General features: G+C 47.2%; 1 protein-coding gene across 1 annotated transcript in view; it reads right to left on the bottom strand.

Moving 5' to 3' along the window:
- The window catches only part of MYO5B (myosin VB), a 152,398-nt gene extending 130,660 nt beyond the window's left edge, over window positions 1-21,738 (bottom strand). The window contains exon 1 of the mRNA XM_080371670.1: window positions 21,691-21,738. Coding sequence (XP_080227796.1) covers window positions 21,691-21,717 — 27 coding nt within the window. The 5' untranslated portion in view covers window positions 21,718-21,738. The remainder of the gene's footprint in view (window positions 1-21,690) is intronic.
- Between the last annotated feature and the right edge of the window lie 4,886 nt (window positions 21,739-26,624).

Genomic DNA, 26,624 nt, shown 5'->3' with positions numbered 1-26,624 from the left:
CCTTCGGTTGCTCTGAAGCAGCATTAGCATAGCAAAGGCTGAAAGCTGCCAGCAGGACAGGTAGGCTGCTGCCTGCTGCAAGGACGCAGCCAGGAGCCTGATGAAAACATGGGGTATGAGGCAGGGCTGCCCCTCTGGATGTCTAAGCCTGGATTTAAAGCACATGCTGCACAGGAAAATTTGCTACAAAGCCTGGCAAAGCCCCCACAAAACTTAATATTCACTAGCATTAGAGAGCTGCACCAAGAGATGCCAGCAACTGGCCTGCTGGGTGGGAGACTTCACCCCAGGTCATGTCCCAGGAGTAGCGCCAGGAGAGGGGATCACCACCCCAGTGAGCCACAGAAAGCACCAAGGTTCTCTTCTATCAGGCCCAGTGCAGCCCTGCGAGACACTCACCACTTGCTCTACAAGACGCTGACCATCACCTCTGCCCCACTGCCAGAAAGAGGAATGCTCTGCAACCCGCCTAAATCACTACAGAGTCGCTGGGGAAGCACAAAAAGTCTGGCGATAAAGCCAATCCAAATAATCATGCACTTGACTTGCAGCTCATTGTGAAAGAGCTGCAGGCATCAGGGCAGCAGCAGTTTGGAGCAGGCGGCTCAACACCCCTTTCCCAAGCACCTGCCCTGGGTCTGGCACCCACGGGGCACTCACAGCCACGCTCCAGCACCACCCACCCAACCCTGCTCCTCCAGTGCTCCTTACCTCTTCTTCCAAGCCACTGATTAAAAACTTGGCACACCACGAAGGATCAAGAAAAAAATCCTTGACCCAGTGTCCAAGGGGAATCAGGATGAGACCCGTGGTCCTAACTCAGCTGTGCAAGCCAGGTTTCTTTATTCCATTAAGGGTTACTGGGGGTTTACAGACTTTCTCTTTTTTTGCTTTTTTAATTAAAAACCCCACACAGGGGTCAAGCGTCTCCATAGCACGACTTCTACCAAACAGCTTGTCATATTGCAAAAGTTAAATCCTTCCAGGCTACTTTCTGCAAATCCCTGTTGATTGGCATTAATTACCCTTCTCTCATATAATTCTCAATTAATCAAAACCTTGAGTAGTGCTGTGGTATAATCTTGTCTTCCCAGCTCTCTTTTCCATCTGAACTCCACCTAAGCACCCTGATGAACATATACTGGATCCAAAACATGCTCGATATACACCATATACATTTGACCACTAATAAAGTAGTTTTAAAAACGGCCTTTGGGTTTCAATTAAGTAGTTAAAAATGGCCTTTCACTCCGGGTTTTCACAGTCTTCCATCTATAACATAGCCTCATGATGCTTTAGGGAAACTCATAAGCATGTTCATTCCCCACTGCAGTGACCACCCTCCATTAAATGATTTTATATGAAAACAGTTCTGTGAAGAGCCTGGCTCAGTGGCACAGGGCAGCCCTGGCCACAAGAAGCAGCCAGGGGACACATTTTCCACTGGAAACGTTAAAAAACGTGGCCAACTCTAGGCTGTAATTGCAGTAACACACATGGCATTTACGGTGTCACAAGCATCTTCCAAAACTCAGGGTACAAGTCACCTCAGCCCTCACTTGAGTGCTCAGCTATCCTCCCTACCAAGCACTGCTATGCCCAAACAGCACCACCAAAATCTACATTTAATTGCAAGGCAACCTCTCCATCAGACTGGATTTTCAAGCTTATTAGAAAGAAGTAATTGGATTAATCAACCTATATAGTTATCCCTCACCTCTCTAGAACTCACGTGTTAAAAAACCCTCTTGGAGCATCACTCCATGCATGCTTAATTCAAAGGAGTTTTGACCTGTAGTTTTATTTATGGGGCATTTCTTCAGCACTTTCTAACCAGAGGGGTGTGCTGCAAGACCCCCAGGCCATTTTCTACATCCTTTTCATTGCTGAGCAGCTGAAGGAAAACAAACTGATTACTGAGGATTTAAGTAAGCAACATTTTACTGGTTATAATTAAGAAATTCCAGCAATAAGGGTTGTTAGCAAGGACACATTAGACACCTGGAGAACAGCACCAGGGATCAAGACACGAAGCTGATATAAGTAAGTTTCATCAAATTATTTGAAGGGGTGATCAAACACACACTCCCACTTGCTTAGGAATGGGGGTGGCACAGAAAATGTCTCCTGGAGCGAAGGACTGCTCTTGCATTTTCATTTCATTGCAGTAATTTCCAGGTCTTTGGGAACATTATTTGCACCCAGCCCTGCTTTTTCCAGGATGTCTGCATGTCCAACCCTCAGGTGCGCAGCTGTGCAATGAGCTACTCTATATTAGCATATAAACTTTGTCTCTTCTCCCCAGTGAGACATAAGCTGAAATTGTTTCAAATCGCATCTCCAAGAAAAATCAAACAAAAGGTGATTTCCTTTTTAATAAATAAAATAGAAAGTACAGGATGGCTAGACAGTCACCTGTTTTCCTCTCTATTCCTTCTACTAACTTCAGCTGTCCAGCTACAATACTGACATTTTGGCTTTCCAGAACTTCCAGCACTGATACCCTGCAGCCTTTTATTTATACCACACAGCAGCTCCCTGGAAAAAATCCCCTAAATCCCATACAGTTTTCTCTAACAAATTTAGTGGAGATAAGGAAGGATGCAGGAAAAAACACCTCCACCAACCCCTGAATTCTGAATTGCAGGAGGAGATCTGAGGGGTGATGCCGCTAACAAAACAGCATTTGTGTTCTGCAGGAAGGGCTCGAGATCAAAATGCAGAAGACTGCCTAAGTAGAGGGAGGGTTGCAAGAAGGGCAACTGCACCCACATAAAATGAAAAAAATAAAATAAAATCTAAAATCTAAATGCGTCTTTTCTAGCCTTCACCTTCTGGTTTGAATTTCTCCCCTGACTTGGAAACTTCCCCTGTGTGTTAGGCGCATCCAAGGTTATGTTATCTCTTCCCCTCGCAAGGGCAGATGACCCACAGCAGCACACAAACACACACTCCCATGCAGATCAAACACAGCTATCACAAAACATCAAAGTGTCCACAGAGCAAAGCACCGAAAATCGAAGGAGAAAATAAATGTTTAAAAAAAGCTATCACAGTCACCAGGTGCTGTTTCTTCCTTCCCCATTCCCACAACAAAACCTCCCTGTTGTGTGTCTCTTGGATCGACACACGGGACAACATCTGTAACCCAGCAGACGTATTTACTCATTTATATATTCCTCCCTGTCTTACAGGAGCTTTTTTTTTATTCCTCCCAAGCAATTACACGCTACCTCTGGGCACAGGCAGCACTGAGCGGACAGCAGGTGCAGAGTTTCAATGCAGGTAAGTCCCAGCTCTGGCTCTTCCCATCATCACCACCAGCATCACATCACCCCAGGGACATCCCAGCTACAGGATTTCTATCCCACTACACATCACCCAGCTTATGAGGGTTTTGCTCCAAGACTGGAAAACCCAGTTCCCACTCAAGGAATGTGTTTCCTTTTGGGAAGGACATGCATTTATGGTCACACTTTGGCCAGTGCCACTTCAAGGAAGCCACCAGGTACCACCAGCACAGTTTAAGAACTACAGCTTGTTTCAAGCAGCACTAGTTAACATCTCCTCTAGGGAATGACTTCATGTTTTGCTAGGCAGCTGAATAAAACAAGGGGAAAAAAACTAAACTGAATTGAAGAAACATTATGCTACCCAGTTTACTTTTCTGTGAAAGCAAAGCTTTTTCAAACTGCTGCTAGCTCCCAGCTCATAACATACATGCCCACTATTTTCTGCCTTTTCTGACAAAATACTCCATCCAAGACCTGCAACTCCCATGGGCCAGAGGCTGGATGGGAACACCTGAACTTGTGCAGCTACCTTCAGCCACTGCCATGGGCAAACTGGCACACATGAGGCCCCAGATAACCCACAGCATCACTCACATTATGGGTTTGTCCCACAGGACCTCCAAACGCATCAAAAGAGGAGTGGTCTTGCACATCCATGCAGGCAGCAGTGATTTAGGACCCTGCTCACAACAGGGCAAAAAGCAGAGAGATGCTGAAGCAATGCATGTCCCTTCATAGCTGCTCCTTCTTCCAGTTGGCCACCCTTTATCTCCCCCTTGGGCTGGAAGGTGTTTTCCCCTGTCCAACACCACAGAGAAATTGTAGTCTGCTGTAAATTTTCAAAAAGGTATTTTTAAGTGCTGTCTTAAGGAAAAAAAAAATATCCCTGTTTGGATCACTGCATCTGGCCATCATTTATAGTCGCCCAACCTGTGAAGCACATATCAGCACGTTGGTCCTGGGAAAAACCCAGTCGCACAGTGTGTTGGGGCTGCCCACACCTGGTGGGAATCCAGTCGGTCACGGGGGGCAAGGCACAATCCTCAACATCACCATGGTGCCCAAACCTCTCCAGCCTTTTCAAACCTCATATGCAGATCAACAAAGACTTTTCTGCCTAATAGTAAGCATGCAATGAGTCCAAATGTGTATTTTAGGAACAATTTCCAAAGTCTTTAGCACCCCCACCTTGCCAATAGCCCCTTAATGACATGCATTTCAAGTTCCACAGCAGTCAGCCTTTGAAATACTATTGCCTTTCCCAGAGAGATGCATCCACACCAGCTCCCTCCCAGCAACTAACGGGAAAACCAGCTGCTGCAAGCCAATGGCTGTCAGCTCAACAGGCTGCAAGAAAAGAAATCACACTCGTCCGCCTCCTCCTCAATAGGAACATCCAATTTAAAGAAATACTTTATGCTATGTTGTTCATAGGCATTTCTTGTTAAGCCATTGCTGGTAAGGCACCCACCAGCATCTTCAAGTGGATGCTATGTCCAGCCTTTCACTTCTCTCAATTTTGGATTTGCTGGATGAAGGTTCCTCATCCCATAAGGGCCTCAGCATAAGCGTGGATCTTAAATAGTTAAGTCAGAAGCAGTCATATCAACATAACTAAAACCTCAAGCAACATTCAGGCATGCAACGTGATGCAGCAGGCTGTAATGCTTCTTTCCTGTCTATGAATTGTCTCATGTATGTTTTTAGTAGGAGCTTTCTTCAACTGTCTAGAACTTGATCTAGATCTTGTCTGAAGATCCATTCCCCCACATACCTAGTGCTAAGTGCCACGCAAGCTCTGGAGCATTAAGCAAATGCCAGTGCAGGAGATGCCCTTGCAAGACCTCCCCTTTGCAGGGGCCTCGGCGTTGTCTAAAAGCCAAGGGCACAAGCACACGATGGCACCAGACAAGGGACCACATCTCCACGGGCTTCAGCAGCACAGCCGGCACTGGGAAGCAGCTCAGGAGAGACATCACCAAGGCATGGTATATTTTTGGTGTCCATAAATAAATGAAATACAGGTCCTTTTTGGAGGGACCAGCAGACAGTGTCTTGCATATATGCAGAGTATAAATGACTCCTCCATTCACAGACAATTACAGTCAATGAATAATTTAGATTAAAGGGATGATGCTGCTGTTATCCCCAAGCCAAACATGACCCACATAGCTGAACTCCCAGAGCAACCTTAGCCCTGCTTCACACCATGGCTGCAAAGGTCCAAGGTATTTTAACCTTCAACTTGGACAGTTAAAGGCACTTTTTGACTTCTTGCCCCAAATCAAGACAGTTTTTCAGGCATACAACACAGACACCTCTTGCCTGTAAAAGCATCCCGTGCTGTGATCCCATCACCCAGCCTACTGAGAATACACACAAGCATCAAGCCTGACTGCAGGATTAAGCTGAAAGTCGTGATCTGAACTTTAGTTATTCTCCATCCATGTCAAAACTGCGAAGAGGAACTGAAAAGGGTTCCCCCACCCCAGCTGGACACAGCTGTGCAGATAAGAGTCACTTTTCTACTACTCACATCCCACGAAAGCTCTCCTAAGTGACATCAGAAGTAACTGAAGTATTACTGTGCTTTGAGCACAATTATAAGCCTTTACTCAAGCAATAGGTATTAAATGTTGAGTTTCAGCTGAACTCAGGGCAGTTTTAAGTAGAAATTCTAAGAAAAAGGTTATTTATATATATAAAAATATATATTTATAAAATGAAGCCACAAGAGTAGGAATCAGAATTTGGAGTTAATTTCTCATCAACTTATCCTGTCAGAAGAGCTGTAATTTCAAGCTTTCTGCTTTTCAGGCCACCCCAGGAGGGTAGGCAGAGCTCAGTGACTATCACAGGGACAGTGGCCTCACTGAGGCAGCACCAGGAACCCAACTGCAGAATTACCCAAAGCTCAGCTAGCAGCTGAAAGTAGGTTTCCATCACATCCCAGACTTCTCCACTTGAATCAACTCCCTTTTCCCCTTAAAGCCACAGAGGTATCATCAATACCCATTTCCCCAGGAATTTCAGAATATCAGATGCAAGCCCCAAGTTACCATAATTACAGGGCTATAATTCATGAAAGTAAGGCATAACAAATTGGGGTATGGGATGTTTAAGGAATAAAATAACCTCAAACCACTGACTTGATAAACATAAAAGTCATTGAGATTCAGTTTTTATGAAAGAAACCATGCCCTTGCCTCTGCTCCTCCCAGTATATTGAGATAAGCAGTGCATAGGTGCTTTCCAAACTTAGGACCAAACTCTTCACCTCCTTCATGCACCAGCCAAGCTGCCTACCAAATACCAACCAGCCTTTGCCAGCATTTCAGTTTTCCTTCTCCCCACGGCACCTCTCACCCTGCTGCTCCCCGATAAGCCAGTGCTGAGCCCTTATCAGAGCATTATTAAAGCTACTATTGGAGCACAGCCTCCTTATTCCCAGCTATGGTGGAGATAAGACCCACTTTCTGTAAATAAACAGTACATTCAGAAATACTTGAGTAAGAGCAGAGACTTGAATGAGAGAGGAACGGGTCCTACCAAAGCATCAGCAAGACTGATTAAACAGCAGAAATGCAAATATTTACTTTCCCCTCCTCTCCTGCATTGTCCTCCCTTTCCTCCCTGCATTGTATTTGCAAGACAGGGTCACTTCCAGATGCAAAGCTAAAGGATGTTCGCAGCACTAACTGCACCACACTGGAAAGCCCCCTGTCAAGCAACCCTGCGGACCAAAAACAGCCTGACCCAGTGCCCAGGGGACCTGCTGGTCACCTCCTGTTGGATTTTCCTTGATGATTTCAATCATTCCCCTACAAAGGTGGTGCAGAATCCCTACATTTCCATGCTCCCTCTGTTTCTGGCATTTCTAGCCACAGCAATGTGGATCGAAGTGCCAGCCTAATGCATTTTGGAGAAGCCACCTCAGTCAAAACACAACACTGCCCAAGTCTTTGCAATGTCTGCAAAGACGACACCAATGGCCACAGCAATGCAGGAGCAGGGGACAAAGTGGCCATCACCAATGGGAACAGCACAGCCATGAACCAAGCTCATTTTGGCTGCCAGCACTGATATTCCACTGAGAAACCCAATGGAGTGGTTTTCACAAGAGCTCTTTTCATAGGAAAGCAGTTTAACCTGTTTAAAGGATATTTTAGCCTGTTCTCAGAGGTTTTCTCTCCATCAGCTACCAGCAAAGCACTGTCAGAAGGCTAGGCTTTGTTTGAAAGTAAACCAGCACACCTCAGCATTCCCACTGCCTGTTTCCCGCCAGAAATGCTGGCTGGGAAAGCTCACAAGCTGGGATTTCCTGGTTCTTCCTACACTTTTGAACTCCCTTCAGGATTTGCAAGCACAGAAGAAAGCCCAAATCCCATTTTGCACCGACACAGGGGAAAACAAGTTACAAGTCTCTCCCTATCACAAGATATGAAAGGGTAGGGGCTGCTCCAGTAGCCAGACTGCTGCAGTTCAATGTTATCAACAGTCCTAACGCATGTTTAATTGCTACAGCAAATTTATCCCCAGCATCATATGCTCAATCCGTAAGAGACATCCCCAGAAACTGTTTAAATCTCCCAAAGTGGGAAGTTCTCTGAGCATGTGGAAGGGACATGCAATATAAGTAGAGAGATCAGCAATCTCTAAACACACACAGGGGAGCTCAGGGCTCTCTAATTCCACAGGCTCACAGCATCCTCATGGACCAGAGAAGCTCCCAGTGAGACTCATGCTGGTGAAAAGGATGCTGTTCCAGCATGCAGCTGCAAGACATTGCCACCAGCACAAGTAGCATTTGGTTACTGAAGGGACACCTGAACCCTGAAGAGACGGATCGAGATTTCACATGTCACTTCAGCCCCACAAATGTTCAAGGCTGATTTAGCGGCTAAATGACACTACCATACTTTCACACCTGCCTTGACTGCCCACATTCAGTGCAATCAAGTGTTGATGGGATGAAGGAAGCTCCATCCACCCCCTCGCTGCAGGTGTATTACCAGAGCACAAGACCTACACATGGCTTTCTGGTGGCTTAGTTTTTCTTCAGCTCTACCTGGAAATAAAGGGTGAACAAAGCTAAGTCTCCATTTTTAACTGGCCTGCTTCCATAAAACAACTTAAAACATCCTTAACACAACCCAGCTCAACCGTCTAATATGAACCCTTTTGATGAGTTCTGTGACTCCCAAGAAACTCCTCCAAGCCTCAATCATGGGTACTGGACAACTGTGTTAACACAGCAGTCAGGTTTAAAGCAGACATAAATCAGACAAAAAACCTGTAAGAGGCAAGGGTCGGTGCTGTTTATGGGGTTAAAGCAGGTAAGGCAAATGCAGCCAGGGCCCTTCCGTCTCTTGGAGCGTTTCAAAAGCTATGCAGCTCTCAAGTCACGAGCTGTGGTTCAAACCTGCATTTGTTTCCAGCACATCCAGCTGCTGGGCTGGCTCTTTCAAGCCTTGACCACTACACTTTGCTCTGTCCTGACTTGCTAAATTACATACGTTTTGTGTGAGCAGGAGGAGTGGAGCCAAGTCCTTCCAAAATGGGCTCTTCCCTCCCAGACAAATTAACTATATTGAAGTTTAGCCTGACTGCAGGACAGGTTTGTCCAGATCCCAGATGTATTTTAGCTCTTCTCAACCTTCCATCTGCTTCGTAGGCACGTGAGAGTGAGCAGGCAGGCACCAGCAACACCGGTGCTTACAGAAGCAGCAAGACCACCTTCCTGCCTGACTAGGTACCATCGCTCCTGAGTCATCCAAAGATCACACAAGCTCTCAGCATCACGCATGACTTCAATCCAGGCTTCAACATCCGTTGCTAATGCTTCAGAATTGCACTTAAGTATTTCAAGGGACACAATGATAATTTGAAGTTCAGAGCCCCCATGAATACCCAGTGATCAATTCACCAAACAACCCAGAGATATGTGCAAAGGACATGGATTTATCTAGAAAAGAACCAAGGCTACATACCTTGCAGCTATCACAGCAACAGCACATAAAATCAGCATTTACCAACAGAGATGCACCCAAAAAACTGTTAAGTCTACTAGCTTTGAAGCTTAAAGGCAGAAGAAGCAAGACTCTAACTTCAGGAAGGCACTAACTTGCTTGGTAAAGATGCTTAAAGCTTGTTGTAGCATGGCTCTCAAAACAAGAGAATCTGGGCAACACTTAGAAAATGAGCACTTTTTTTACTGTAGAAGAGCAGCAACAGAGTCACGGCTACAGGCAAAAATAAAATCAAAAATAAAAATTAAAAACCAGCCACAGCTGAATGACCACACAAAAGATTGTTTTCAAAAATAACAATAAAAGCTTTAAATACTTGGATCCCCTTCCAGAAGCCAGCAGAAGTTCCAGCACAGCCTTAAGGTGGAGTTTCCCCAAAAAAAAACACTGCCCATGCAGCACAACTCATCTTCCCATTTTCAGGTGGGCTCTGACATTGCTCCCTTGTGTTAGATATTCACACCAGCAAGGCAAATTGCAAGAAATTGCCAGAGTTTACCTACAATATGAAGTTAAGACAGAAGTGTTGTTGCTGTACTCTGGAATTACAAAACTATGTTTAATAAGAGGTTATAATAAGTTTTAGGCAGACTTTTTGTTGTTTTTGTTCAGCTCATACAGCTGCAAAGATAAAACCCTGAACAAAGGAACAGCCACAACAAGCTGCTTGACAGAACTTGCAGTGCTGAAAATCATGCAGTTACTACTTAAAGAATGCTCTCTCATTGTCTTTGAAGAAAAAGTTTATATACTACAAATTCAAGCATCAGGTATGGCTTTCTCACAGGCATCATAGTACTACACCTCTGCAATTTCTGTTGCTGTTTTGGTCAGAAGTCCCCAATAACACAGGTATAGGGATGAACCACATAGAAGGTTTGTGGTGTGAAGAAAACACAGAAACCTGGCTTTACAAATTAATATTCTTCTCTCTTTACGTACTTAAGGCACACTTTATAGGGTGGTCACCCTCCTGAGCTGGGACACTCAAGGCAAACTCCCACACCAGGTTCCCCATCCCTAGTCAATGCTGGTCACCAACAGCTAGACCAGAGCCACATCATGCTAGACCACAGTTCCCAACACCCTCCATCATGACAGCCATCGGCCACCTCCTGTGCCCAAAGGGGCATCCCAAAGGTGACTGGCATCTGCAGCCCAGAGACGGCCATCTCCGGATAACACATATTTGTTGACAACCAGTTAGTACCAATATTTTCTTTTTCTAACAAACAAAAAAACCACACACCAACACACACCCCCCAAAAAACCACCAACAAAACACCAACAAAAAAAACACACAACACACACCCCCCAAAATAACCAAAGGGGGGGTGGGGGGTGGAGGGGGGGTTGAGGAACAACATAACAAGATGCATCCCAAGCCTGGGAAAGAGTCAGCACAAGAAAATAAAAATTTCAAAATTATAAATAATTACTAATTATTTCTACTCGGTGACTTTTTCTCCCTCCCCCATCATGTAGCACAACCTCTATTGTCTGAAAAGCGTTTATCTGAAAGTGGGTCATGTCTCCTGGCATTACCAAATCTTCCCAAATTTCCCCTGATTAGTCAAACGCGATATCCTCTCTGACATCTGAGTGATTGAGGTAGTGTGTAATGCCATTTTTCCCCTGAATGAGCCACATCAAAAAGGGTTATAAGCCAAGAGATGGCATGCTGGATAAAATAGTCACCAACAGATTGTCCCCAAAATATTACTGAGGAAAATTAAATTGTTTTGTTGCAAGGTTCTTCCTTTAGAAACTTTCAGCCTTTAGTACTGAATATGGAGAGACAAGAAACTGCCTTCAGAGTTGCTAAAAGGCTAAAACCTAGCTAACGTATGTGTTGTCTGATACACAGGATTCTGCACACTAAAGTCCCAGGGATGTTCTGTAAGCCACAGCATCCAGTCTGCTCTTCAAGCAGGGACACCAAAAACTATTGTGCTGTAAATTAATGACAGTCTAAATCTGGGTAATACCTCACAAATGAATGAATATTAAAGCAGAGTCATCTGAGACTAAAAGGAAAAAGAAGGAAAAAAAAACCCCAATAAACCTGCTACTTAAAAAAGAAAATACCATTTAAAATTGGGATACAACAGCAAGTAATTGCTCAGGCACAATTTATATCCAAAGGATTCAAAAATATCTTTTGGAGCAGAAGGATGCCAGGACCCGAGCAGGATGCTCAGCTGGGACAAGTGCTGCCAGAGGGATTGGATATTGGGCTGAGCTAACAGCAGGGTCTGCATTCCGCTGATTTACTTCACATTGCCTTCCAGTGCTGAAACTTTGTACCAGAGCAAAGACTGCTAGGAGACAGCACCCTTTTCAGCCAAAAATTTTAAAAAAAAAAAACAAAAAAAAAAAAACCAACAAACAAAAAAAACAACCAGTGAAATCTTGGAGAGTCTACAGACTTTTTGGCATTGCCAAATAGGATGTTCTCAGAAACAGAACTGACTTTTTTTATTTAAAAATACAGCCTTCTGCACCACACCATTCCTTGGACAAAAAGAGGGGCCTCAAGGAGGCCGCATTTGGGTAACATCAGCAGTCTTTCTGCCTGATGCTGAATTCTGGGATGCAACCATCAGTGCAGCAGTGCTTGGGGAGGAAAAGCCTGCTCACAGCTTGCTCTTTGGGGCTGCAAGGAGTTTCCCAGCCTGAAGCAGCCTCAGCCATCCCATCTTCTCCAGCATGGAGTGTCAGGTGCCGAAAGGCAAATTCAAGCAAGTTTTGTTACTAAAGATGATTTAGGCCTACCGTGATGGTCAAGCAGGTGGATATTTCAGGTGTTTCAAAGCTGGGCAGCACTGCTCATGTCCATCTACTGCCACAAGGATAGCCCCCATGCTCCCATGCTGGGGAGGGATTTCCCTAAAACAAGCAGGTGTGAGCACAGCCATTGCTCACCAAAACAGCACCAGGGAGGGCAAAGCACAAAAGGATGAAGATTAGCTCCGACAGCCTCGACTCTTTGAGTTTATTTTGGCACAGCAAGAGCACAGGAGGCTTCAAAGCAGCTCCTGGTGAGCAGGCGAGGGGCCGGGCAGCAGAAATCACCCCCAGGGCAGCAGCAGCACTGTGAGGCTGAAATCCACTGCTGTTTCTGCCACAAGCTGCACCCAAAGCATCAGCCCTTTAAACTTGAGCACAAGTATTTTCTAGAATTCAGATTTGCATGCTTAAGACATCCAAATTTTTCCCCTTCTTTCTCCTTCCTTGCAACACCAGAACCTGGGGGAGAAAACCCCAGTACTTAGAGTAGGGAAGACATGGCAGACACCCCTGAGGGCAGCTCTCCACCAGCCCCAAACTGAAATGCTGACACCCTGTGTAGATGTGGCTTCCACAACTTTTTAGCAGCATTAAAGTTCTTGTTTCAGCCAAAACATGCCTTGTTGGTGCTACAAGATGGCAGTGCAGGTAGGTGCTCATGGTCTATCCAGCAGAGAAGTCATTTCTTACAAGGGCAGGTGGAGACAGGAAAGAAGGGGACGGCACAGTGACAGGAGACACTGACCAAGCACTGGATGAGGACCACCTGGTCTTTCACCTCCTTTGTTATTTTATTTCTTGCCACTGAATGTGGTGGTGAAACCAGGCATCAGCTGAGCCAGAAACAGGCTCTCCACAACCATGGGAAAAGCTGGCAAGAACCACACTGTTATTTCACACATCCACCTCCTGCTGAGGTCTGTGTGGGTCTGGGGCAGGACGTTCTTCTCCTGCACCTCCACTTTGTCCCTGAAACAGGACACACAGTCCTATCAGGAGATGTGGGACTAATCCAAGGCCACAGTAAGCCAGCACAGCCATGTGAAAGCCACCTTCAGCTCCCCATCCCTACCCCACCAGGAGATTAACTGTCCTTGACCGAGACCCACGCCATCCCCAAAGCACTCAGTGGGTACTGCTCCTCCACTCCAGCTGGACATCGCAGTCACTGCTCAAGAAACAGCAATACCCACAGCACCCATGTTATTAGAGCTCAAAGTAATTAAGAAGCATAAATACACAAGGGAGTTACTCAGTTTAATTAGATTGAATATTATAGCTTCCATCATCTCTGCATCCACTCGCTGCCTTGAGATATGCTTGCGCTGACTTTCTGCTCACGTGGGGCATAGCACCAAGGACCGGCTTCTCAGCATACACAGGGATTCAAATTTTATTTTATTTTTTTAAAAACAGTTTTCAACACTCATTTGCTACCACACACGTTGGCAGCCCCAGCTGCCTACCCATGTCCAGCCTGCTCAGGGATTTGGCAGCTGGAGGTTTGCCTGAGCCACCTAAAATCATCCCTGCAGGGCTTTCGGTAGAAAACGGACATTCCCATCACCATTCCCCATGATTTTAAAAACCCATCTTTAAATATATTAAGGGTTTTTTTACTTTGAAGAGTGGTAACTTTCCAGAACACATCTCCAGGATGCAACATGTCATTTTGATAAGTAGTGGCTGTGATTCATTCAGAACACAGCCTGCTCCAACAGCCCTGTAAATGGTGGTTAGCACATCCTACCAGCACCTCACACCTCAGTGAGACTATTGTAAGGCAGCTTGGGCAATGACTCATGGGAAGGGTGAGAGTAAGGATTATCTGGGTTTAAGCACCAGCTCCACACCTCAGTGGAATCACCAAGTGAAACTTACCACCTCATGGAGCCCACCCAGCCCCACAGGGCTGCCTGAGGTTCAGCAGGATGGGAAGCAGTCATGGGTGGAAAGGTCAACCTCAGGCATTCTCAAGGGAGAGCTAAGCTGGAAGCATGTGGTAAACAGGGACACATGGGCAGAAGGACAGATGACAGCCAACAGGAAGATCCAAAAATCAGGATGGACAGGTGGACACAGCACAAACCTCCTCCTGCGGAGCCAAGCCACATTAGCACCAAACACCCGGAGCACACCAACACAAAACCACCCCACTGGTACCACCACCAATGCCCATATGGGAACACGAAACATGGACCGAAGGAGGTGGTGATGGCCATGCATTAAGGAGGACATGGCCAGGGTATCCCCTACAGCCTGCCCTACACCTTAAATAGTATTGGGGAGGGCAGCAAGATGCGTTACACAGTATCGTTGGTGACCTGCTGTAATTGCCAGAGCAGGGTCTGAATGTCCTAACAGCACCACCAGCTTCAGATGGACAAGTACAGGGGACTAAGGAGAAAACAAATCTATTTTTTTAAAAAAAATCAAATGGGATTTCATTAACAACGGTGAAGGATGGTGGCACAGCAGGTCAGGAGCAGTAGCCCATGCTGCTGGAGGACCTGCACCAAGCTGCGGGTTCGGGGCCATACCCTGCAATTAAGGGCTTATATTCCTTATAGTAAGAGTTTATAGACCAGCGTTGCTGATAGTTCTTGTAGTCCTATAGTTCAGCCTTGGACACATTTAACGCATTCCCATGGCTCACAGGTTTCAGTTGGCTGGAGAAGACTTTGGACACAGACAAATCAAGGACAAGAGGAGAGCACAGCTGAAAAGTCACATTTCCAAGGTGCAAGCTCTTCCCTGCAGGGATGTTCCTCTCCAAATCCTCTGAATACTCCAGGAAAGGCAAAGAGCAGAAGTACCAAATCCTTAACAGCTTCATTAGTAAAACCGATGAGTTTACCATGACTTGAGTTGTTCAAACAAGAAAGGCTACGTGAAGCCCACCACTCACCAGTCCCACCATCATCTCTGGACAGGTCTCTGCTCATTTCTGGAGGACCAGGCTAAGACAAAACCCAACCCAACCCCACGAGATGTGTCTTTCAGTGGGCCAGAGGCATACAAGGGCAACTGCTTTACACAACCAATACAAGACACGGAAAATTCACAGCAATTTTTTTCAGTTTCGCTAAATAGCAAATTCTTCACTAAAATGCTTTGCAAACATTTCAGTGCCTGCCAAAGCTTGAGATTTTGCTGCTGTAAAAGCAATCATTTTCCTGACTTGAATTGTAGTTCATACTGGTATTCCTTTAACTGCCACAAAATGCCTCTGTTTGCAGAACAGGTCAAAGAGCAGAAAATAACACCACCTAAAAAAAAAAAAAAAAGCCAACCACAAAACAAAAAAACAACACAGGGCTTCACCTACACTACCTGCTATTTATTACACCGCTGACTAACTCAGAAGGTGCAAAGTCCACCTTCACACTGAAGTTAGACTACTGCTGTGGCTTCCTTGCCAGACAGCTATCACAGTAAGGGTACACTACTCCTTTTTTGGCCAGAGCTACAAACCAATTGATGTGTAAATTAAAAGCCCAACACGCCTAGAACTGCACTGCACCTACAGCAAACTGAGACCAGCTTCAAACATGTATATATATAAAAAAATATAGATACAAACATATATAGACTTCTTTCATGGTCATCAGAAGGTACGTGCACATTCATGTTCAGGGTCACCATTTTCTACACCTGGGTATTGGCAGCAGAGAATAAGTGAGCAAAAATCCTGCCTTGTAAATGCACTCCTCAGCAGCAGCCAGGCTGCCTGTGACAAACACACTCTTTCCACAGGGCAGAAAAGGGTAGGACCAACTCATCCCATAAGAACCAGCACAAGCCATGCACTACCTCAGGCTCCGGACCTACCACAGTTCCCAGGTTTCCACCCTTCACCTAGGAACTAAACTAGCAAATTGCTGCAACTTGGGCTTGTGTGTATTGGGATTTGCAGCCTCCTCCCTCGATTTCACACCCTTAAACAGTATTTTTAAGAATTCCTCCCCTGATCATTTTTTTAAAAGGCAGTTACCTAAACCCTACCAGCAAGAGGGCATAAAGCAGGAATCAAGCTGATTAAGCCTGCCAGAGTCATTGCTGGGGCTGTGCCCCAGCACCTGCACTGAGCTCCATGTTTCTTACAGCTCAGTGGCTCTCATCTAACCTCAACACAGGCGCTATTAAATGCACAACTGAGATGAACAATTGCAATAACAGAAAACAGTTATTTTTGCAGCACAAAGCCACTGGTACGCCGTGCCCTGCAGCAGGGTATGTATCTACACAGCACCAGGGAACCACGGGGTGACCTCCGGACATCTCCTGCGCATTGAGAAGAGGGAAACACCCACAAAGACACCAGCACACATCTCACGCCTCCCTTGCATCTACTCAAGGCTGTTATAACGGGTGGACTGAATGGCATCTAACCCCCCAAGTTTGGCTCTGCTTTTCTCTCCTCCATGCTGTCCCCAGGGAAGTCAAGGTAGTCCCCAAGGTGCTGTGGAGGTGGCCATGCCCTTGGCATGCTGTGCAGGTGCAGAGAGCTGGCTGGAGCAATCATGCTGTACATTTCAATTATTTTCTCTCTGCTACTGCAGCTAGTAATAAGGCATGATCAGGAGAAGCCCAGGGATGCCGATGGATCTGGCTCCTTCAGCAAGAGACAGCCCCATCTTTAAATAAAAATCCCAGCATGGTCTCTGAGTCGTCCTTGTCCTTTGTGGCACAACCGAGACATGTTCTCATAATCTAAAATAAAGACAGAAAAAAAACCACCAATCCCCTTCAAGTATAACCTGCTTTTCCTACCAGCAGCTGCAAATGGCAGAGGCAGGAGTTCAGGAGCTCTGCACTAAAGGTCCCATGATGTCCTGGGACTGAACCCCAAACTTCCCCTTTGCCCCATACTTATTCCTGGAAATTTTTCTCTACACAAGACACAGAAAATCTTCTCTCTTCTTCCCAGCTGCCCCTCAACCCCAAAACAGCACATAGGCACTCACTAAGGATGAATCCTCCCCGAGCCTTGAATGATAAATCATTTTCAGAAAGGTTTTATGCCAGAAGGTTTATGCCAATTCATTGACTCAATCAGTGTGTGATCACACTGGCAATATTTGTTCGCTTTTGAAAATTTTCATCCCAGGGAAAGAAGCCACCAAGTCATTCCAGCTACTTTATTTAATACAACAACTTTAAGTAAAAACCAGAGCGTTTTCTATACCCAACACCAGCCATTAGGATTTTTTTAATGCATTCAGTTCTATCGTCTATTAAAAAATACTTGGCAAATAACAGTCACTTAGCACAACAGGAAGAAACAAAATAAAAAAATAAATAAATACGCTGGTCTCTTACTCATCCAGAGCTTGCAAACGCTCTCAAGAGCATATCTCGAGCTGCATAACAGCCCAGGAGCAGAAAGGCACTGGTGATTCCCTAGCCTGGCAGAAGCACTATTTTGCATGAAGTTCAGAGGCTACACTTAAATTAACAATTAACATATTTTAAGAAGTGCCTTTAAGAGAGCAGAACATCCAGAAGCAAAAGCAATTGTATTTGTTTTAGTAACATGAAGAGCCCCACCTTACAGTAACGAAGGCTAGCTACACAAACTAGTCTAATCTCCAGTTCAATGCTGCAAATCAAGCCATTGCTGGAGGCTGCGTCTTCCAGGGGCAATGTCCTCCCTCCATCCCACCCAAAACTCAGCTCACGGGAGCAGAGCATCCCTGTTATCTCATTACAGAGTAACACTGGCATCTGCACAGGCTTACAGGGATTGGACTGCAGTTACCTTGGCTGTAGTTTAGCTGCATCAGCAACAAGTTTCTTTAGAGGGCTCCGGCTGGAGAGGAAAGAAAGATCATTGCACACAGGGAGCTGCCTCTGCCTCCTGGCTCAGCTAAATAGGGTTTGAGAAATAGGGCAGTGCTGCAGCTGGGCAAGTTCCACCGCTACCATGCTCCAGCAGGAACCCTGGGAACATGGTGGCAGCAGCAGGACAGCCTTAGAAAGATGTTTGCTCAGGGTAACCAGGTGATACAGAGGTTATGCAAAACTCCACCAATTCTCTATCTGGAACAGGATTTTGTAAGCGGGAGTCCTCAATGCCACTACCTCCCCTACTCCTCCTGCATGCACTGGTGCTGGCAGCTTCCAGGACCAGGTTTGCACCCTGTAGCATACAGCTCCTCTTCTGCTGGGACACAAGTCACACTAAATTCCTGTTTACTTCTGCAACAGAATGAAATCCACAGCCAGGTAATCCAGAAGTCCCCAGGTACTGCATCAGGAGTGAGAAGAGTATTATAATGGTCTCCCCATAACTATTTACCCAAGTGGAGTCCTACATGCTTGAAGGTTGATGCAGTTTTGGAACTACTCTCATGCCTGTAATTAGGTACAGCTGCTAATTACCTTATTTGATGGGGGCTATTAAACACCAGTCATCCCTGCCCTTAAAGGGGCACAGATGGGACATCACATGGGAAGGGCTTCCACCAGCAATTCACAGCTGCTGGTGTTTCCAGGATTGGTTCCTCTCCAGTTTAAGTGCTCCTCAGGGCAGTGTTGAGTCTAACGCAGCAAATTTATCAGCATGGCTTAACAAACATGAACTTAAGCACCAAGAAAATACGACATGTCCCTGGAGATCTTCTGTAAGCATCAAGTGGAAGTTAAGGGCTCTCTACACAACACATAACAGCCCAGCAGGAAGGAGAGGGGCGAGGACCTCACTCACCCACTCTGAAGTGGCTCCCCAACAGTTTCTCTCCTCCTGGTTCAAGCAGGAGAAGGAAGGATTCCAAGGGAGGTACCACTGTGGCTGTGCTAAGGCAACACTGCACATCTGATCAATAGGCTTTTGGCAAAACAGCTATATTGATTCCAGCAAGCCGGATTGTCTGCCTTCCCTCAAAAAAACCTTATCCTCATCCTGCCAACAAGGTGATCCAGGAGGCCCTACCTCTGCACTTGGAAAGCCATCTCCTGCATGGTAACACCCCACTGAAGCTCTCCTGCTCCTCCCCGCTCCTTTCCTCTGTTCATTCTCATGCCCAGCTACTCCGTGAAAGCATCTTCCAGCAGCCATGTGCAGAGGGTGCACCAGCACCCGACTGCTCGGGGCAGGGCAGCCCACCACAGCAGGTTGTCTTCTCCACACCACACTCTTGGAAGCCTCTACCATATACAAGCTGTGAGCACCCAGCAGAGCTACAGGCCACAGGGCCAAACACCTCCATGCACACAGAGGTGACGTGCAAGCCAGCACTGGGACCTTCCTTAATGCTAAGAGCAGGCTACAGAGCAACCTATCTGCTTCATCTTCAGGACCTTTGTCAGCAACTGGCATCATCAGGCTCGGCATCTTCAGGCTGTTGGGTTTGTTGGGTTTTTTTAAAGCCTTCTGTGCTTTTTCTTATATACTCAAAGTCACAGAGAACACTTTCCTGCTGCCTCTAAGCCCAGAACGTACAGCCCTAAATTTCACCGCAACACCACCACTCAGCCCCACAGATGACAGACTCATATGGGTTTAAGGCACCATCCACGGCCCCACCACAGCTGTGTCTCTAAAGTGTCATCACATGACAGACAGACACCAGCAGAAGGGCCAGCACTGAAACACCAGCTCTCATCAAAAGGTCTTTTTTATTATTCAAAATAAATTAAAAATTAACAGCATGCACAGATTGTCACCAAATCCCCATCGCTTCTCAAGTGCCTCATCAAAAAGTCCCTGTACAGCAGCCAGGATCACTAGCAGTGCCCCAGCAGCCACCTTACACCCATTCAACAGATGAATGGGAACATAAACCTAACCAAGTTAGCATAAAAATACAACATAGGTTAATTACCTGATTCTTGAGTTAAGAATCAATTAACCTGGTCGTTACAACCAGCCCACAGACAGGGATAATACAGCACTTGCAGCCAGCCTTCCTCCTCCCCAGGGATACTTGCCATTGCATCCACGCATTCATCCAATGAGACACTGTGGTCAGCACATCTGAGCAGTTTAACCATGCCTTGTATGTGCTCCACTTCAGACTTACCCCATGGAAAAACGTTTTCCAAACCTGAGACTTTGCTTTTGAAGAGCTCCTGAGAAGGACAAGGGTTAGCTCACTCACAGACAGCCCCACTCAATCCAACAGGGCTTCTTAAATTCCCACAGGTTCAAAGGAGGGGCTACCAGATTCACAATTCATCCTTCATCTGTTTGATTTCGATGGCAAAAAAAAAAAAGTGGCACCCCCCAATTTTACATAAAAGCTGTCCGCGAAACGAGTTACAGAAGCAGACATCTGCAGCAAAGTTAAGCCCAGAAGACTGGCACGGAGACAAAAAGCAGTTTCCTGAGAGGGCTGGTGCCAATCTGGCAGCATCTCTACACTGACCATGGTCAAAGGAAGAATTTAAAACACTAAAATTCTCATTATGACAGTAGATGATGCTGGCACTTTACAGTCTTTCAGCAAAAAGTGTTCTGAAGCCAAGCACTTTTCTCGATGAGCCCCTGCCTAGCGTTGTTGATGGCTTTTACTAAGCACATTCCCTGGATCCCGGCTGCCCGCCGCACTCCCAGTAGCCTCGGGAAGCCGCGGAGCGCGGGGAGAGGGCTCCCTCCGCACCAGCCCGCACCGGGTGGCCTCCGGCTGCCTGCGGGGAGCTCCTTCATCGGGCCAAGTCAACCAGCAAAGATCTCTCCGGACACAAACCTCCCACCGGGAAAGGGGTGAAAAGCCCGAACAGCGCCAGGAGTGCCGCTGCTCCCTCAGTGTCCCACAGCCACAAAATGATTTAAAAAAATAATTTGAAAAAGTGGTATCTTGCCTAGATCCCAGGCTCTGCTTAAAAATCACCACCCGAGCCTCCCATTACCACAAGGAACACTTTTCAGAAGCAAATCTGGGTTTCTCTCCGGGAAGCAACGGGGAGGGCGGGCGGCTGCCCCCCGGCCGGCACAGGGCGCCCTGGCCCGGCGGCGCGGCACCCTGCGAGGCCACCAGCCATGTCACCTGCCCCGCCGCCGGCCGCGGCCGCCTCGCTCCCGCCCCCACCCGGGGATCGCGTTCAGAAAACTGGACTCTCAAAACCGGGCGCCTTGAGAGCATTTCGGCTAGTTACAGCACTTGTACGGGCTGTTTTCACCTCTCTCTCCGCACTAAGGCTTTAAGAATATGAAGGGGGGAATTTTTTCTGTGAGGATCTGGGGGAGCTGAGCGTGTTCTAGCTGCGCGTTCGCCCCCTGACGTGACAGACCCCGCAAAGGAGAAGCCAACGCTGCCACAGCCGCAGCCCAGGGGCGAAGTTCACCCTTCCCTGAAGAACCCCCGCCACACCGCCCACCCGGGCGGGTGAAACCCCGGGAGAGATCGCTCACCCCAGGGGACGACGACGACACCACCACACCCGTCCCGGCTGCCAGGGCGGGCCGGTGCCCGCCTCACGATGGGCGGGCGGGGGGTCCCTTCCGCTCCCCGAGCGCCGGGGAAAGTTGTGGGTCCCTCCAGGGCTGGGAAACAACCGCCCGAAAATACAAGGAGCCCCCCCGCCCACACACACACGCACACACACACACACACACACACACACGCTTCGCTCACCTCGGTGTAGAGCTGCACGGCGGACATGGCCGGGGCGGCCGGGCTAGGCGCCGGCGGACCGACCGACCTTTACACTCGCCGCCGCCGGCCGGGGCACGGGAGTGAGCGGCGCGGCGGGAGAAGCGGGAGGAGGAGGCAGCGCGGCTCCGCCTCTGCCGCGCCCCGCTCAGGTATGGGGCGGCTCGGCTCGGCTCGGGCTCGGCTCCTTTCGGTTCGGGCGGGGCTCGGCTCGGCTCGGCTCGGCTCGGCTCCTTTCGGTTCGGGCCCACTTCGGCCCTCCCGCTCCGCGCTGCTGGGTGCCTGAGGGCGCAGCTTCTCACCGGGCTCGGGCGGCGGGACCAGCACTTTTCTTCATGGCTTGTGTAAGCTTTTGTTATATTTTTTTAAAGCCTTTTTTTATACTTATCTCTCCTTCCTTTTCTCGGTGGGGGATCCTCAGGACCCCACCAGGCTCCGGGCAGGGCCCTCCCTGCCTTGCTTCCTTCACCGGAGCTACTGAAACACATCATATTTGGTCTTCAGTAGGGTTTTTTCCCTTTTATTTTTCTATTTTTCATCCTTTCCCGTGCAAGAAGAGTAATTAAGCCCGAGGCAGGTGCCCCTCGCTGGTCTGAGGCCCTGCCTGGGGATCACCCGTGTATGGGGTGCCAGGAGCGGCTGTAACGGGTGCCCTGTGCCAGGGCACGCCTGTGCCTGGGACCGGCAGCATTGCCCACGGGAGCCCGTTGGCGATGCAACAGGGATGTGGTGTTCTCTCTCATCTCCTGCCAGGAGGTGGGTTTGGGTTCCCCCACCAACACTGTGCTCTTGGGTGCTGCTCGCGTGTCAGGCACTCCACCCTACACCAATGGCTGGGATGGTTTCTTCAGCAAAAACAGCCAAAAATTGTCCCCAGCCTGTCAGTCCGTGGCTGCGCCACCTCACTCCATGTCACCACCCTGTGCTTCAAAGTCATGTTTATACGGCGCTTTCTGAGCCCAAGAAGGATGATGCAAATTACAAGGTATTCCTTATTAATCACTATTACTATTTATTATCATTCAAGGTATTCTGCATATTAACTAAGGCATAAAACATGACTCATGGCACAGTAAAAATAATCAACTTTTTTCTCCCTAAAACTGAAATCACTTCTGGAGAAAAATGTCTTTTCTATGTCAGATGGAAAGACGGTGCAAAGCATCATGGGATCACCTTAAGGCTATAGCAAAGCATGAAATGAAGCCAGCCCTAAAGCAAAAAATGTCTGAGTTCCTTAAAGACTGTGCAGAAAGAATCATAATCCTGAAGATTGTGGCTTATTCTCTGCCATAGTTATTCACTCCTTAAGGGGGGATCCTTCCTGTGGTTTTGGGCTGTGCCGCCCGCAGGGCACACACAGCCTTTCTTTAAAGTGATCACAGGTGGCATCTCACCATCTGCTCCTCATCCCTTGGGCAGCTAAACCCTCCCTTCAGCATATATTTTCTTTAGCCACCCCAAAGCCTGATAGGGAACAGCACTGATTTGGTGGGAGTACAGCCGACAGTGCAGATACCTTTATTTTCCAGCTCTGATGTTCTTGATGAATCCAAGTAAATAGCAGGTGACTCTGGGGGAAATTTGGGATGGAGCAAAGAAGGGGAGAAAAACCTGCACCCTGTCTGGAAATTACCCTGGGTAACACATTTGACAGCGTAATCTCTGCAAAGCCTCCAAGATAGCTTTGTTGGGCAAACAAAACTTGTTCCACTCCTTTTATTAAATCAACTGTAGAAGCAAAATGTGAAGTACCAGCACAACCAGGAACAAAGTTTTCAGTGAAGCCTAGGTAGCAGTGATAGCCCAGAGGCAAAGCACAGCCATTCCCATGAAATACCGGCTGGTGCCATATGTGATCTTCCATTAATCTAAAACTTTAATTAAAGTTAGAAACTAAAAACCCAAAACCACATACAAAATCCCTGAAGTGTATCCTAAGTGCTGAGGTGCTGGAAATTGTCTCCTGCAGGACAGAGCTTCTTTTCATTTGGGAATCAAAACTTGTGTTGATCATAATATTTAACGAGCATTGGCTCTTAAATAGCATTTTTATGGTACCACCTCTTGTGTTCATGTCAAAGGCGCTTAGAGGTTAAAATGAACCAAATACCAGGGCTTTTTTCTCTTCTAAGCAGAGCCAGTGGCTTCCTTGCAAGTACAGGACAGGTGTGGGAGATGTACGTGCTCCGCCAGTGGCTTCCTTGCAAGTACAGGACAGGTGTGGGAGATGTACGTGCTCCTCCAGTGCTCACAGGTCCAGGCTTGTCCTTGTGTTGCCATGACATATGGAGACCCCAGGGACAGACGGATGTACAGATGATGGCATGGAGTGGTGAGGGACTCTGGAGGGCTCAGTGAAGTGAGCAGGGAGCTGTGGCTGACACTGGAGGTTAGGAGTGTAGTTATCTGCTCTGCAACAGCCACGCCATTGTTCTATGTCAGCTTTGGGGTTTTATTTAGGTAGAGGAGCAAAGGCCAGTTTGCTGTTGAATTCAGATGGGCAGGAAAAAACAGCATTTCTGCAGTGAAATCCCCCTGACCCCCAAACTACAGTTACAGCACTGAATTCCAATACACGAGCAGTGCATTAACACTGACAACCCCATCCCGAAATCCTCCACGGAAGTACTTTGCAGCAGGATCTATTGCTGAGAGTGTGCATGGCCAGGGGTAAAATGAGAGCTGAGTCAACCTTATTCTTCAAAATCGGTGGCAATATCTGCACAGTTCAAAGTACTTTAAACTCTGTGCATGTACGTTAAAGTTTGCAGGGAAAGGTTTGTGCTTTTGCTGGATGTCTCTTGTATGTGGTACCCCTTGTGCAGGTAATGTAGAAATACAGGGCATCAATTCAGACAGCTCCAAATGTCATTAGGACAGAGTTGACTGTTGCTAAACACAACCCCAGATCCTGAATTTTTGCATGCACAGGCATCCTAAAGACTCGAATCCAGACTTTCTTCCTCCTGGGTTGTGCAAAAGTCACCACATCCTACGTCTGGACATGATCCTTGGGTCTGGCTGGGGCTGTACCCTGGGCAGGGTTGCACTGGCTGTTTCTGCAGCCGATGTTCCTACCTGTGTTAATGAAAAATTAATTGAGGTGTTAAAACAATGAATAATTAACGCAGGTAGATTTTCCTGCAAATAAAACTGATTCTGTCCAAAGCTAGTTGTAGCTTTGGAGCAAGCCTCCAGCCCTGAAGGTGCTCCCACAGGCGTGGGAGCCTGCAGCCCAGCCCCAGGGAGCAGAGACTAAGCTAGCGTCATGCCACAGGGCACCAGGAGCTGCTTCCCAGCTCAATGCCTCATGCATGGCCAAAAGCATCAGTATAAAAGCCCTTGGGAGCAGACAGGTGGGTACGGAAAAGTCTTACAGCCTTGGCAAGTGCTGGGGGTTCAAACACTGGAGTGGGTCTGGGACAATGTGATCAGGGGCTGGCATTCCCAGCTCTGCCACAGGCAAATCACCCACATGCTCCACACCTCCACTCTTCCTCCGTCAACGTGGAAAATGTAATTCAAAAAAAAGCACAGGAAAGAATAAAGCTCTAGTACCTTTATAAATTAAGAGGCTGTAACTGCCTGGGTTTTAAATGCCAGTGGTTTCATCTCTGGGTTGCTCACAGCCCTGGTGTGGGGAGAGGTCACCTAGCCACAGACCAGGCTGCTTCACTTAGCATCAGTGTCCCTGTGCTCTCCATTTAATAGACAGTTTGGCTCCAGGATTGCTCACTTGGTGTAAAATACCATACATATGAGTAGTATCTAACACTCCTGAGATGCTCAAGACCTGTAAGCTGCAATTTATCCATTTGGCTGGTGCTTGTAAGTCACAAATCTAACATGAGAGCTGGTCAGAGGGAGGCAAAGGCACAACCGCCCTTTGAAACGTGCTAGTCAGCACTCTCTTTGCCCAGTTTACTGTGAGGATGTTAAAGGAACTGGAAGAAGATGGACATCAATAGGATTAAGGAAATTCTTCAGTCTTTGACACACAAAATCGTTCTTACCACTCACTCATCTGACTGTTAGGGGCAGCGGGAGGAGTCTGCTGACCCACCAAGCCACTCAGCAACCTGGTATGAGTCTTATCTGTTCTTCTCAGCTAACCTGAGGTCTACAGAGCACTCAGCAGCAAAGGGGTCAGCCCCAACAATGTGTTCACCAACCACAGATACCAAGCTTGGTTGCCCATTATCCCATGGGAATTAATTTTTGCTGAAGGCAAACCTCTCCCAGTCTGATCTTTATATTTTTGTGCAGACTTCATGTTCATTGCAGAGGAGTTTTGCCTCCAGGAGCAGGAGCTCAGACACTTTATAAACGCTTGTAGCTCTGACCACCTTGTCTGAGTTATTATATTATTAAAAAAGGATTCATTATGGTTCTGGATAGCTCAAATTCACCTAGCTCACCAAAGTGGTATTTTTTGCCTCTCATATTGGGTGTACCTAATGACAGTATCACAGCCTTTAATAACATCCTTTAATTAATCCTGAAATTCTGAATGTGCTGTTATGTTCATTTTTCAAAGACAGGTCACAGTAGTAAAGAAAAATCTGCATTGCTTGCACAGGGCCGCACCAGGAGTCTGTGGCAGAGCAGGAAATTAAGCTCTTAATCATTCTGCCGATTTGACCCAGCAGTGAGAGCAGAGACCTATGACTACCTGAGCTCTCCGGACTGATTAAACTATAACTAATTCCATTATCTGGGATGGCATTTCCCACCTGCAAAATAGGAGGAGCAGCTCTGAAGTCCTCTATACAGCTTTGGAGACTGCAGCTGAAAAGCACCGTGCAAGGATCAGACATCCTGACTAATGAGCCACCTCTCCTGCTTTGCAGCATTTTCACATTGATGAATGTTTTCTTTCTCTGTGTCTGTAGGAGACAGATCCTGTTTGGATT

Source organism: Falco punctatus, assembly GCF_963210335.1.
Source record: "Falco punctatus genome assembly, chromosome: Z".
NCBI lineage: Eukaryota > Metazoa > Chordata > Aves > Falconiformes > Falconidae > Falco > Falco punctatus.
This window is presented reverse-complemented; position numbering and strand designations above follow the sequence as displayed.